The sequence below is a fragment of the Panthera leo genome, chromosome B4 (genome assembly GCF_018350215.1).
Source record: "Panthera leo isolate Ple1 chromosome B4, P.leo_Ple1_pat1.1, whole genome shotgun sequence".
In the NCBI taxonomy this organism is placed as follows: domain Eukaryota; kingdom Metazoa; phylum Chordata; class Mammalia; order Carnivora; family Felidae; genus Panthera; species Panthera leo.
Genome location: NC_056685.1, coordinates 20,662,145 through 20,677,330, shown reverse-complemented (window position 1 = coordinate 20,677,330; position 15,186 = coordinate 20,662,145). Strand labels below are relative to the sequence as shown.

At 45.7% G+C, this 15,186-nt stretch overlaps 1 protein-coding gene and 1 long non-coding RNA gene across 6 annotated transcripts in view; one reads left to right on the top strand and one right to left on the bottom strand.

Annotated features, from left to right (window-relative positions):
• The window catches only part of PIP4K2A (phosphatidylinositol-5-phosphate 4-kinase type 2 alpha), a 185,687-nt gene extending 179,043 nt beyond the window's left edge, over window positions 1-6,644 (top strand). For 4 of the 5 annotated variants that reach the window (XM_042945092.1, XM_042945088.1, XM_042945091.1 and 1 more), the window contains 2 exons: window positions 1,689-1,792; window positions 4,390-6,644. In XM_042945092.1, the coding sequence (XP_042801026.1) occupies window positions 1,689-1,792; window positions 4,390-4,470 (185 nt within the window). In that variant the 3' untranslated portion in view covers window positions 4,471-6,644. Of the gene's footprint in view, window positions 1-1,688; window positions 1,793-2,354; window positions 2,438-4,389 lie in introns of those variants that run through there. The other variant, XM_042945089.1, reaches the window with a different exon arrangement.
• Window positions 1,251-14,423, bottom strand: LOC122223963. Its single transcript, XR_006204588.1, has 2 exons — window positions 14,238-14,423; window positions 1,251-4,034 (listed from the first exon to the last, which is right to left on the bottom strand). It is a non-coding gene; the product is annotated as an uncharacterized LOC122223963 (long non-coding RNA).
• Between the last annotated feature and the right edge of the window lie 763 nt (window positions 14,424-15,186).

The window sequence follows — 15,186 nt, the reverse complement described above, 5'->3', positions numbered from 1 at the left end:
CATCGCTACCGCTACCGGCCCTTCCCCTTTCAGGAGCGCTGAAGCTGGCCCAGGGCGTGGGATGAGGGCGTCTGGTCTGCTGTTGTGTCTGTCTGTCCTCTGCCGTGCCCCCTGGCCGCCCATTAAGGGGTCTCTATGGCCCTCTTGTCTAAGTGAGCCCAATCTTAATCCTCCAAATCTGGGTGACTGGATATTTGAAGGAATATCACCTTCTACCTTAGCTACTGAGACATGAGAAAACCAAGATAATTTGGAGGTAGGATAAAAACAGGCCTCTTATTTTTTGAGTAATAAAAATTGTGGTTCATCATTAAGAAAAAAAAAAAAAAAGATGTGGCATATCAGCCAAGTGAGCTTGAGTTGTTATTTTGCTCCCCAAAATTTTCTTCAGTGCAGAAAATGAGATGTAGTCAAATGTACTTTTCTTATTGTTTATAATTAAAACAGCCTATTTGTGGAAATACGTGGAAGACGGATCTTAGAGATGATAAATGCCTTTCTGCAGTTCTGATGCTAGACTCAGAATTATGAACGGTTGTAAGGACAGGCACACCTCAAAGGTGTTGCAGGGTCAGTTCTAGACCACCACCACCACGTGAGTCAGATGAATGTTCTGGTTTCCTGGTACATATAGAAGTTATGTTTACACTGCTGTATAGTCTCTTAAGTGTGCAACAGCATTATATCTTTAATAAACAATGTACGTACCTTATTTTAAAAATACTTTATCGCTAAAATATACTAATACTAACCATCATCTGAGCTTTCAGTGAGTTGTAATCACTGATCACAGATCACCATGCAAATACAATAATGAAAAAGTTTAAACTGTTGCTAGGATTACCAGAATGTGTCGGAGTCACGAAGTGAGCAAATGCCATTGGGAAAATGGTGCCAGCAGACTTGCTTGACACAGGGTTGCCATAAACCTTCAACCTGTGGAAAACGCAGTATGTGCAAAGCGCCGTAAAGCAAGGTGCACCTGTAGTTAGCGGTAGACTAGGAGTGAGGAGCGTAATTCCATCTACCTGTTGTATGAGCATCTCTCTCTACACCAAAGCAATCCATAATCGTTAAAGAAAATGCAGATTGACAAAAATTAAAAACCACCTCCCCCTTGGACCTCTCCTGGTAACATCCTAGGGTGATACTTTTTTACTTTTTGAATTGAGAGAGAATTGGGGAAAGTTAAGCTGTTTAACAGGGATATGCAGGAGTTACGTGGATGCTTTTTCCAAATTGCTATTTTATTTATCAGTTAACTTTTTTTGTGTTTGGGGATAGCTGATACACAGTGTTAACGTTAACTTCCGGTGGACAACACAGTGATTTTCGGCGCTGCGCTGGGCTTTCTGCCGTGCCCGCACCTGCCCACCTCTCAGCCCTGGTGCCGAGTCACTGCTGTGTTCCCTACGCTGTGCCTTTCTGCTCCGTGACTTGTTCCTCCCATAACAGGAAGCCGGTCTCTCCCAGTCCCCTCACCCAGTCTGCCCATCTCTCTACTCCATAAAACATGGAGGAGGGGGTAAAAGTTTTTTTTTAGAATGTGTCTGAACTTACATGGACATGGCCTTAGTTTTCAGACTCCTCCAAACCCTGTTCTGTCCTGAGTCCCTCACCCCCAGGACGTGCCTTTCCAGGTGGCGTCATTTGTCCCACAATCACTGCTCTCTCTCATCCCTTTACAGACTCGCCCAGGAAAGAGGTGTACTTTATGGCAATTATTGACATCTTGACTCATTATGATGCAAAAAAGAAAGCTGCCCACGCTGCAAAAACTGTTAAACATGGCGTAAGTATCTCCACTTTGTTTCCTTCTCTGCTCTTGGGCCCTTGCTGCAGTCTGGAGTACAGGGACCAGCCGTGGTTGCCTCCCTCCCACTGAGCTGTCCAGAGTCCCTCAGGGGTTCTTGTTACCTTGGGGGGTTCATGTTCCGAGTGCGAGATTTGGAGCCAGCAAATGCCAACAGCTAATACCAGCTCCCACCACGACTCCCTATGCTTTGGGCAGGTCACTTCAACTCAGCGGCCAGTCGTCTTTTTCCACACTGGGGTATTAGCACACACGTGCATCTCTAGAATATTGTGCGAATTCGTTTTTGTTTGAAAAATGCTTCAAAGACAAAAGTGAAGATAACTAAGTGTTTTAACATGAATTCTCAAAACTGTAAAATGTTCAGAACTGAAGCACTCTTCTGTGCTTCAGACACTTCCCAGATATGCAGTATTATCTTTCTTTTTGCACAGCGAATTGTGTATTTTTTACTACAGAAAACTTTTGGGTGCAAGATCAAAGTTTAATAACATAAATTCCTCACCTTTATTGTTCTTGCTCTAAATTATCACTATTCTAGGCATATGTTGGCTTACTGAATCCCCATGACAAGCCTGTATCCCTGTTTATCAGCTGAAGAAACTGAGGAAGAAAGCGTAAATGGTAACTTGTCAGGGTCACGGCACTAGAAAGTGGTAGAAATGGGACTGCTCCCCAGGACCTAGCCCGGCCCCTTGCTCTGTGCTAGTCCCGGCCCCATGCCCTACCAGCAATCCCACCTGCCTGGCTGAACCTCCCAGGTGGTGAGTATCCATTATGCTTGTATCGTAGAGATTCATTTTGGCTTTCCAGGTGTTGCTAAAAAGGCTGCAGACCCCCATCCCATAGAGACAGACTTGTGTCTTGGCTTGTTCACACTGGAAGGAGCAGTAGTGTGTACAACCAGCCAGGATACACCAGAACATCAGCCTCTATTAAAGGCTCTTTTTCTGTATTTTACAATCAAACCGGCTAGGCTGCCCTCCCAGCAAGGGAACCAGCCCAAAACCATATTCTGTTTGCCAAAGAAACATTTCAGTTGCACCATCAGCCACTACTTACGGTATTCCAACCGCGTGCAAAGCATGACCAAGACCTCCCCCGGCCCAGTGAAAGTGCCGGAACTCCTGCGTCGGTGAGAGAGGAGGGCACCCGGCGGCTCTCACCTGCTGGCATCGCAGCCTCCCGCATGGCATTTGTGAAGTGTGTGCGTGCCAGGCCCACAGTCCCCTTCCCCGATTCTGAGTCCGGGCCAAGAAGCTGGGGGAGGTCCCTCAACGGCTCTGTAGTCATTCCGATGCTCACCTCTGATGGAGAACCACGGGCATACTACAGAGACAGAACTGGCTCAGAACCCCGATTTCAGCTTTCCCGGCCGTGTAACCGCGAGAGCTTCAGGTCCCCCAACTAAGAAGGGAGCCCCACTGCCTTGCTGAAGGGGTCTTGTGGAGGAGACGTGAGGCGAACAGGCCGAGCGCCGGGGAGGTGCTCCGTGTTCGTTCCCCTCCTTCCCCATTCTCACCGTAACATCACACACCACGTGAAATTGGAAATTTGCCGTGGCAAACGTGGCTCCACTCGAGTCTCCACTGGAAGGCACCAGCCCGGCTCCGTCATACACCACATGGCCTGAAACTGTGTACAGTTTGCATCTGCAGGAGCAAGACCTTACTCTTAGCAAAGGAATGCCGTGCTGAGCTGCTGGGAACTATTCTCTGCCTTCGAGGCCCGGGCTCGTCCGTGGAGATCCCGGCGGCCCAGGCCAGGCATGGAAATTACAGGTTCCCCAGTGACTATGGGTGTCTAAAAATAGCACCTGGTGACTTAGTAAAACTGGTCTTGCCCTTTGCAGCTCAGGAAACTGGCTGGTAACTCCAGACCTCGAGTCTGGTCGCCAGCATCGCCTCTGGTAATAGGAAGTCCCCCACTGAGCCTCCTCGAGGGGCCCCTGCTTCCTTGCCCTGAGCAGGTCACTGTGAAGGGGAACAATGGCACTGCTGTGCCCTGCTGGGGGAGGTGCGATCAGCAGCCTCACGTCCCACCTGGTTACGGTGCCAGCTGACACGGACCCTGCTGCTGCTGTCACCCCTCTCGTTTGAGCACTCAGCCACTTACCCGGGTCCTGGAAGAGAAACGCAATCCTAGGTCGTTGTCGTTGGAATTCCCCTTCAGCCGAATGTTGCTGTTTGTGTCATTCTCAAGGTATCTCCAATCTGTTCTCCTGAAAAACAAACATTGATTACATGGCTTCCGAATGTAGGCCACACGGAGTCCACTGTTTGAAAGGAACATCCCAGACGTGGCTAGTTCAAGGTGTTTTTTTCAGTTGCTACAGTCACAGTATGTGTGATAACAGCATCTGTGGTTCAGCCTCTCTGCCTCGTTTTCACACAGATCCTAAGAACCTGGACCATTCAGATATTCAGATGCAATATCCAAGATAGAATTCTGAGTTCTGTTTTAAGAACGGGGCACAGATTATTATTATTAGCTTTATGTTTAGCCACAATTGAAAACAATGCTCTACATACTGAGTAGTGATTATATCGATATTCCTCTCCTTTCCATCTGCCTAGGCTGGTGCAGAGATCTCGACCGTGAACCCAGAACAGTATTCAAAGCGCTTTTTGGACTTTATTGGCCACATCTTGACGTAACCTCCCACATGACCTCGGACAGACATGAGCATGGGAAGGACAGAGGTGGCTTCGGCGTAGGAAAAATGAAAACCAAACTCAGTGAAGCACACCTCCTCGTTTACATCTTCAGGCCAAGATGACTGATTTGGAGGCTACTCGCTTTAACAGCTACCTGATATTTCCCAGCATCGTTCTAGCTATTTCTGACACGTGTGTGTGTGTGCGCGCATGTGTGTGCGTGTCTTAAAAATTAATTAATTAATGAAAACTGATCAGCTTCAGTCAGGGTGTGTTTGGGCAACAACCCTCTGATTCCAGCTGCGGACGAATGAATGAATGAATGAGCACGTGCGGGGGGACGGGATGAAGGAAATGCATGTCAGACCAACCATGTTGGCATCACACGATAAACTGTGGATCAGTTTATTTTTTGGAGTTGAAAGATGTGACAGTATTCATAATAATAATGAAGATAATAATAATGATGATAATAATGATGGTGATTAAAAGAAAAAAACTTACTGCGAATGTTACATTTCTACCACGCACGCTGACGCTCCTTAACAGCTGTGCCCCGGGCCCCTGGCACCAGGCGGGGGCGTGCCCTGCTTCAGGGTTCCGCCTCCACACGGTGTCCAGGGGCGGGGGGCCCCCCGGGGTCCGGGAACAAATGCCCCTCCTCCAGCAAGAAGCTGATGCCCCTAGTGACTCTTCCCTGTACATTTTTCACCTCAGTAAGTATGTCCAGGAAAACTGCTTACTTCTCTTTTCTTGCCTGGAGCTTCTTCACTGTTACACTCTTATGTTGCAATATAGGAATTTATGCTACAAAATAAAAATAAAGCTTACCTGAAAAGTGCATAGTTTCGGGCAATGGTATCTACATCTCCTACTGTGGGAAGGTGAGCAAAGCATTAGAACTCTGAACTCTCCTGTTAACGACGGCAGATCTAAATTATAAGATGTTTATGTTTGACCATTGTTTAAACAGTGGTATTTTGTTATGAATTATCCCTTTAACTGAAACCCTCAATTTTACTGTTTACATTATTAGGAAAACAGGGATATTTTTGAATCTAAAAATTTAATGTACAGCATGTGATTTTTGAAGTTTACATGTAAAGTCATTTTACAGTGTAGGTGAAATGTTTGTCATATTTTGAAATGTACCCTGCAGTCATGTTTTTGGGTGAGTGTTTTATTCAAAGTACACGGTAGGCAGTCTTCTACAATGAAAGTAAAAGGTGGTTTTGTTTCCTCCAGATGTACATTTATCAACCCGATGATTTTTTTTTTTTTTTAATGTTTAACCCAAATCTGGTTATGTAAGTTCATTGCCCTAAACTGTGCTGATTGTGTTTTAATCAGTTTATAAATTTTCAACATCGATCATGTATTTACCAACTTTCTGGCATTTTCTGAAAGGCGTCAAGCTAAAATACTAGACTTGCTTAGAGTAGGTTATCAACTTATACACTGTGCTAAAGCTGTGCCTTTGAAATTCTTTGTGTAAAACATGAGATGATTTTTGTAGGCAGTTTCAGAAAAGAAAAAAAAAAAAAATCCACCCTCCAGTGATTACTCACAACTCACAAATACCCCCTGCCATACTGCCTCTTGCAGTGACTTTACTTCCGGGCTGATCAGGGCTGCAACTGTGCCCAGTGTGTGTGGGTTTACTTCAGAAAACACGTGCTGATGGCAAGTCAGGACCTCCGGAGGCCAGCAGCAACACCACCGGACTATTATGGACTTCCCCCGGGTTCGTCCTCCACGGTAGATGGTGTTACCACCATGACATGGTTGTCCGAATCCGTATTTTACGCATTTGAATTCATCGAGACTGGTCTGCCCCCTCCCCCTTCCCCGTTCATTCTGGAATCAAGTCAGTTCGAGTATTCTGAAGTTATACTGTGGTTTCTTTGGCCCAAGACTACAGAGGTGAGACCCTGAAGTAAAGATAAGGTACCCGTACATTATTTGAGTAACTATTTCCTTTGTGGCCAGTGTGTGTATGCTTTTAGAAGTTTACAAAATGCTTTCTTTTTGTCTGTAACAGTCTCTGTCATTCATTTCTGTCGATGAACTATTTGGACAGAGTGAGGAAGTTTGCCTTGTATCTCCTAGTGCTAACAATACACTCCAGTCATGAGCCAGGCTTTACAAAATAAAGCACTTTGATGACTCACAAAGTGGATCCCTCGTTCCTCTGTCTCCACTGGGTTTCTCTCCAATGCAAATCAATTTAAAGACTCGGTACTAAGAGTCCCTTCAGCTGCACCTTGAAGAAGTACAAGTAAAACCGAATCTCTTCACTACCTAGAGCTTTGCCTTCAACCTGTGAATTATTTTATTAGTAAACAATGGAAACTTCCACACCAAAATGGGCTTGCTGTAAGATGAACAGAGAAAAGAAATCTCTTCGGTGAATACCCTATAAATATCATTTTATTTTCCATTTTTACCAACCATAGTTCTACGTCCGCATTGTTTGAAACTCTTATTGGGCCACCGCCGACGGACGGAAGGCTCTCTTAGAGCATTCCACCGTCATCGGGGCCAGGTTAGCAAACACAGTCCGTTCGGCTACGGCACTCGTTTTGAAAATGCGTGTTTGTTCTAACGCGATTGATACGTGAGGGAAGGATCGGGCGTGATGTACTTTTCCCATTTAGTCGTGTGCACTTGAGTCCACGAGGAACACGAGGTGGACACAGAAAACCGCACCTGGCCGAACGGTGCCACACAGGAATACACAAGCCACGCACCCCTCAAACATCGCCAACTCCGTCGGTTTCTCCCCATGTGGGCGGTCACCCTGGGCTCTACCTGGGGTTACCACCTCACGTCTGCCTCCAAATCACTCCTTCCTCTACTTCACAACAGTCCCAGAGACGCAGCCCCTTCCAGTGTTTCCTACCACAGGCACCCTTCAGGTCCTCTTCACGAGAACCTGCCACATTTATTGTGGTATTTGTCCATTTCCTGGCCATGTAGCAACACTTAAAACTACTGCTATTTTTATTAGGGTCCTCTTTTTTTTTTTTTTTAGACCGTATCGGTGATGAAGTTTTGGGGTGCTGTGCCCCTTAGTCCCAGTATTCCCATAAGCTCTGTGGGTTTTCTTGTGCAAAGAGCAATGGTTTAATGTTCTGGATTCGATTCACACTGGTCCTAGAAAACTGGTTACTGCAGATTCACAGAAGGGCAAAAGTTGGTATGAAGCATTAATCCTTAACACAACACTTTTGGAAATAAATGATTAAGGGTTAAGTGCAAGAGACCAGGGGTTGTGGATGCTGAGCTGGTAACGTATACAATGTATAAATGTATATAATGAAGTGATATAGTGAAGAGGAAGCAAGGCCAAGAGGCTGAAACATGGAGTTACACCCGGGAGTTCTCAACATCGGTGCTCCGAAAGCCCCCAGCCATCACTGTACACGGAATGTTTAACTGGCACAAAATCAGGGGTCACGGTATATACTGCACATAAAAAGCCTTCTTCCAGGTCTCAAAATACCACTTTCCATCTCTTCCTCCCTCCCCATCTTCTTAAACAGCATTTTATTCAGCTCCAGCCACATTATCTGGAGACCGCTATGTTAAAAATATGAAAGTCGCTCTCCCTAAAGGGCGGAGACTTGCTGTGCCCTTTGAATTCCCAGGCACAGGAGTTACATGCACAGCAGCCTTCACTCAGTTCCCTTCTCCCTGACTAACTGAACTGCCGCCTTTAAAACGGCTGGCATATCAAAGAGGCACTGGTGGCAAAGTGGCCCCGAAGACCAGGAAAGTGTCTCTGGAAAAGGAGAGTTGATAAGTTACCAAGAACCATTACTGAAAGTTCCTTCCTTCTGAAGGGGTAGCTTTTCATCTAAACCGAATGCCCTCCAGAAGCTTGTCTTAGTCCTGTTTGTGATGCTGTGAAAATCCTGCCAAAGGGCGCTTACATGCCATAGTCTGGAATTTTCTCTCACTCTTAAACGCTTGTGTTTGACTTTTTAAGAGAAGGGACAAGAGATCAGGGTTTCTCGGAATCCAGTGTGATGCATCCGTGTTCCACAACCCCACACTTACTGCTGGAGGAGGCGTCACAGATGAGGAACCTTTGGCCCACACAAGCTAGGTGACTGGCCCGAGGGCACATGATCGTTGCCAGCAAGGCCAGGGCTGGAACTCCGGCAGCTCAAGATTGGAAGTTGAAGGCTTGACTGATGGACGCAGCACCCTCTCCAGACTCCAAGACCTCACCACCACCCTTCCTTCGGCAGGGCCCCTCTTTCCCAAGCCCCTCAGCTGTGTCTGGAGAGCCCCCGCCGGCACGCAGCCTCCCGGGTTTTGTACCAACCCTCCCACGGTTCATGTTACGAGGGTCAATCTGTATTATTCCCTTTCCTATCTTTTTCTCAGTCCAACAGCATTTTCTTTACTGTTGCCTGACTTTTTAAATCGAGAGGTCTCACTTCCGACGGCCAGTTTGGAAAACGGTCTTAAGCGATTAATCCCTCCCACCAAATGAATCACTCATTTTAAATACTTTTTGTAATATGCTTCTTTCTGTCTCTCCCTTTCTCTCTTCCCGCCTCCCTTGTCTATACTTAACACATATGCACGAGGCAGCTTCTTACTGATTAGAGCAGGAGTCAGCAAGCCACAGTCGGAGGGCCAATCCAGCCCAACACATGATTTTTGTAGTTTTACGGAAACACCTACGCCCGTTCACATATTTTCTATCGCTGCTTTCAAGCCACAGTGGCAGACTCAGTAGCTGTGACTGAGACCCGACGCCCACAAAGCCTAAAACACTTACGAGAGCCCTTTACAGAGCAAGTGTGCCAGCCCCTGAAACAGCCTCATTTTAGTACCACAAAGTAGTCTCCGCAAAACCGTGGACTTCAGCTACGATTGCCATATGATCCACAGAGACCTTCTCCCCCCGATCTGGAGTTGAGATTTCTTTCATTCTTTTACTACAGGTGTGGCAACGTCATGATCGCCCTCGGTTTTTACTGAAGTTACACTCCCTTGTGAATTTGTTTTTGAGTAAATTGCTGTGGTCATCTTCAATTACCATCGCAGTTACCAGTGGAGTTGACTGAGAAATCCATTTATAGAAGTCATTCAGTCAATCGCTTTGTTAAAGTCCTATACAAACAGATGATTGCTTCAACATATGTGACATTTTCTACACAACTTTAGTATACTCATATACACTTAAAAAAATTTGGTGGGGGGGGCCTCAGATTGTATTAGTTAAGGATCCTGTGGCAACTAATGTGCTACTTTTACTTAGTTTTACCAAAGATGACAGTACTAAAATATAAGGATTTCTATTTTCCCGGTGTTTACCTACCATTTTCCCCCCTCAAGCTTCCTCGTGGTGTGGGGATGAATAGTTTATTAGCCTGGGGATTCGGTGCCTTAGATGGCCTCAGATATTTTTCCCCAAAAGTCCAGAAGGGAGCTTCTTCCTGCTTTGGTTGTACTTACACATCTCCAAACCAGGGTTTGACCAGGCAAAAGGAGGGAGTTTTCCATTTAAATTCTGAGAATAGAACCCATCCTCCCACCCCACCCCACTCCCACATTTTGTCCAGACGGTAAAGTTGATTTACTATAAATTAGCAAGTCTTTCTAAAAATAAGGAACTGATCACAGAACAAACAGAACACGTTACTGTGGTGGGTGACACTCTACAGGGCACACAAAGTGGAATATCTTCACATTGTCACATAAGACTCCCCGAATCGAACACTGAATGTTTAACTATGAAGCCATGTGGTTTTTTCTTTTAATATTTTCCTACATGGACTTAGGAATTTAGCTTTTAATCAAATAAAATGCCACAAAGAGAGGGGCGCCTGGGTGTCTCAGTCAGTTAAGCGGCCGACTTCGGCTCAGGTCGTGATCTCACGGTCCGTGAGTTCGAGCCCCACATCAGGCTCTGTGCTGACAGCTCAGAGCCTGGAGCCTGTTTCAGATTCTGTGTCTCCCTCTCTGTGACCCTCCCCCGTTCATGCTCTGTCTCTCTCTGTCTTAAAAATAAATAAACGTTAAAAAAAATTTTTTAAATGCCTCTTTTTACCAAAAACAAGCAGCAGCAAAAATGCTAAAATATACAAATGAACTGTATGTATTGATCACCGCACTAGTGAACCAGATAGACTAAGGGACATCTGGGATTTGCTGACCAGACGGACACACCCCCACTGTTCCCATGTGGGGGTGGGATACGTAGGCCAGGGATGTACAGATGCTCTTGGCTTTTGGTCCTCTAAATGATGTTATGTAAAAGGGTTTTTAAGTCATCAGTGTGATGAAATTCAATTTTCACCAAGTCTTTACATTAACTCAGGGGTCCCTCACATTCTCTCACTTAAATCTCATACCGTGGTTTTATCTTTATTCTCTTTTCACAACTGAGAAGACTGATGCTCCGACAGACTGGTAATCTCTCTGAGGTAGTCAATCACAGGGCCAGGCTTCAGCCAGGTCATCTCAGTGTTCTCTGTACGACATTACGTGTTCTTTGCACTACATCACGTCACTAAGTTTCCCAAAATATTAGACGTCCTCAATTTCCTTCCATTTAATCCATGTGAAGTCAAACTGTTCCTGTAGCTTTGTACTTCATCTGATTTGCACAGTCATAGTTGGCTTGGTTTCCCCAGAGACCTCATGAAAATGATCAAATGCTAATCTAGGTGTTGCCGTGAAGGCATCTTGTAGACGCGATTCGAGTCTATAATCAATTGACGTTAACTAAGAAAGACTACAGCAGACGATGCGGGTGGGCCTGATTCCATAAGGCCTTTCGAGCAGAAATGAGGTTTTCCAGAAGGAGACATTCTACCTGTGGACAGCAGCTTCAGCTCATGCCTGAGTGCTCCAGCCGACCCTTCCTGACAGCCTCGCCTATGTTTTTTCGACTTAACCTAATAAGCCCTCGCAATCACATAAACCAATGCCTTTAAATAAATCACTTTAATATATAGCTTTTACTGGCTGTGGTTTTCTGGAAGACCTCTGACACCAATCTTCCAGAGCTTCTTCAATAACAAGGGGGAAAGCAATGATGGAATAAAACCCTCTGAAAATCCACTTCTCCATGAAAGTAATCAGAATAGTAGCAAAACTGTCATCATCTACTTTTTTAGAACTCTGGACATGAGCCAAAAACTTGCAGCAATTTGAGGCGCCTTCATTCAAGAAAACAACCGGATCTCGGGAAGAAGGGAGCTTTTTTGTGTTTTACCTTACTCTCAGATAGACAAAAACAGAGAAGATCTGTCACTAGCAGATCCTCCCAATCAAAATAAACACTCAGCAAAGTCCTTCAAGCTGAAATCAGGGTGATGTCAGCAAGATGGTGAAGGAGGAAGCCCCGGACGCTCCTTCCCCCAACAAACACCCCAATTGAGCACCAATTCACAGACAGTCTCTTTATGAGAAATCCGGAAACAAACTGAAAGGCTCCTGCATCCGACAGAACACAAAACTAGACTCTCCGAAGTCAGTAGGGAGATTCAGGACACCGTCTCACGGGAGTCCCTGCGCCCGGCAAAGCACCGCGCGACCAGGAAGAGCGCCCCCACCCCAGCCCCCCACTTAACCTAGGGGAAGGAAGAGACTGGTCTGTACATCCATCACCCCAACTTTTCCAAGAGGTCTCCCCAGAAGACTAGCCCTTGTCTTGCCAGTCTTGAAGCTCTGTCAGGTCTGGCACAGTTAGCTGCCTGGGGAAGAATGGACACAGTAGCTTGGGCTGGCAGATGCCACGGACCTTCCCCCCGCCTGGCAGAGCGAGTGGATGAAAACTCCCTGCCCGCTGTTAGCTACCCCCAGGGAGGAAAGGAGTTTATCTTTACATCCACCTCCCCGACTTTTCCAGAGCTGCTGTCTAACCACTTTTGAATCTCTGGACTGGTCAGCACAGTCTAGTTGTCTAGGGGAGAAGAGAGACAGTGCTTTGGGCTGATGCCATAGCCTCCCACACCCCTGCTCAGCACAGAGCAGGAGACAAAAATGACAGCCACGTGCTTCTCCCTGAGGAGGGAAAGAGTTGGTAGAGGTCCCCAGAATCTCTCAGTGGGTCCTCTGTACAAAGCCGGTCCACGAAGCAGGAGAGGGGCCTGCTTGGTCGAAGGCAGCGAGCGATACCAACAGAGCCCGGAAAATGAACAATCAGGCAAAGATGTTTCACACAAAGCAACACGACTTATACCCAGAATTTGTAAAGAACTCTTACAACTCGACAACGAAAGGGACAAGTTTTAGAACGAGGAAAGAATTTGAATACATGTGTCTCCAAAGAAGATATACAAATGGCTCAGAAGCACATGGAAAGACGCTCAACATCATTATTAGGAAAATGCAAATCAAAGCCACAAATCATTTCACACCCACTAGGACGGATATAACCAAAAATGGTGAGACCGCTTTGGAAAGCAGTCTGGCAGTACCTCAAGCGGTTAAACACGGGTTACCTAGGTTTATACCAGGAGAAGGGCTGCATTCTTTCTCGAAGCCCTAGGGTAGAATCCATTCTCTTGCCTTTTCTAGCACCTACAGTCCGCCTATACTGTGGGCTTCTGGCCCCTTCTTTCACCTTCAAGGCCAGCAATATAGCATCTTCAAATTTCTGACCCTGCTTCCATCATCACATCTCCTTTTGATTAAATTAGCTAGTGGTCTATCTTGTGCATCTTTTCCAAAGAATTTTTTTTTTTTTAATGCAGCCCTTTTTTTTTTTTTTTTTTTTTTTTTAATGCTTATTTATTTGTGAAAGAGAGTGTGCAAGCAAGGGAGGGGCAGAAAGAGAGGGAGACAGAGAATCCCAAGCAGGCTCCTTGGTGACAGCAGAGAGTCCCGTGCAGGGCTCGAACTCATGAACAGAGAGATCATGACCTGGGCCCAAGTCCAATGCTTAACCAACTGAGCCACCCAGGTGCCCCTAGAATTTTGATTAGTGGATTTCATCCACTATTTTTCTGTTTTAAATCTCATCAATTTCTGCATTTGCCTTTATTATCTTTGTGTGCTTTTGGTTTTATTCTTTTTTCTAGATTTTTGAATTGGGGATCTAATGCCTTTATTTTCCATTTTTAATTTTAACTGATAGAGGTGTTTAGGGCTTTGAATTGTTAACAATCACTGCTTCTTATATAGAGATGCTTTAAATATATAACTATATAAAGGTTTTACGTATATATTCTTGATTCATAGCCTTTTCATTATCATTTTTCAGAAATTCTGTAACTTCTGTGTATATTTCCCTTGTAACCCAAGAGTTGTTTAATAGAATTTTTAAAAAATTTCCAGGTGGAAGCGCTTTCTTGTTTTTAGTTTTCATTTCTAACTTTATTGTACTGTGTTCAGGAAATATTAATAATGTTTCACTTTGATGAAACCTATCAATGATTTCTTTGTGCCCTAATATACGATCCCTTTTCAGGAATGTTCACATGGTGTTTAAAAGAAGATACATTCTGGGGGCACCTGGGTGGCTCATTCGGTTGAGCGTCCCACTTTGGCTCAGGTCATGATCTCACGCTGGTGGGTTCGAGCCCCACCCCTGACTCTGCGCTGACAGCTGGGAGCCTGGAGCCTGCTTCAGATTCTGTGTCTGCCTCTCTCTCTGCCCCTCCACCGCTCACGCTCTGTCTCTCGAAAACAAACATTAAAAAAAAAAATTTTTTTTAAGAGGGTATATTCTTTATTATCACGGGGCAGTTGCACGCTGTGACCCGACTCTGCCCATCAATATCAAAGCTTCCACTCACCTCTCTCCGATGCCCTACAAATAGAATTTTCGCGTAGTCTTTGACATCACTCCCCCAGCCAGTGCGCGTGCTCTTCCCCACGGCTGACGAATTCCACACCCTGAAATACCCGGCACCCCGAGACACTCAGCGCCTCGACGCCGCTCGAGCCCAACGGCCGCGGCTCGTCCTCGCCGCCATCTTGCGCGGCTGACCCTTGACCCGGCGTACTGAAGCGCTGAGTGGCCACGACGCAGGCGCACTCTTCCTCTCTGAGTAGGCACGCTTTGACTCCCGCTTGAGTGCTACAGCGTGCAGCCTTCTTCTAATTTCCCTTGTCTCTCTTTCTTCTCCTCTCGTTTTGAGTTACATTTTTCTTACTTTTTCAGCACATATAATGTTTATATGTTATACTTTTACCCGCAGTCCCACTCTTCTGTTGGCCTTGGCGCTATAATTAAATACAGGAAATGGTCACCGTCCGTCCTTGCGCCAGTTTCCCCAGTCATCGCTTACTGGATAAAGGTCATCCTGCAGTCCAAGAGTTGGGAGGCTTTCTCGTTAAGGAACCTGATAGTAAATATTTTAGGACTGGTGGGAAGCTGTCAAAAATTACTCAGTCTGCTGTTTTAGTGCAAAAGCAGCCGCAGACATATACATAAATGGATGGATGCGGCTATGTTCCAATAAAATTTTATTTACAAAAATGGATAGCCAGTTTGTGGAGCCCTGCTGTGATAGTTAATGTTATGTGTCAACTTGACTGAATCACAGGATGCCCAGATATTTGGCCAAGCATTATTTCTAGGTGTGTCTGTATGAAATTACCCCTTGAATCAATGGATTCAGTAGTTTGTCTCCTCCTCCTACCCACCTCCCACCCCCCCCCCACCCCCATCCCAGTGTAGGGGAGCATCATCCAATATGTTGAGAGCCTGATTAGAAGAAAACAGGAGAGGAAGAATTCAGC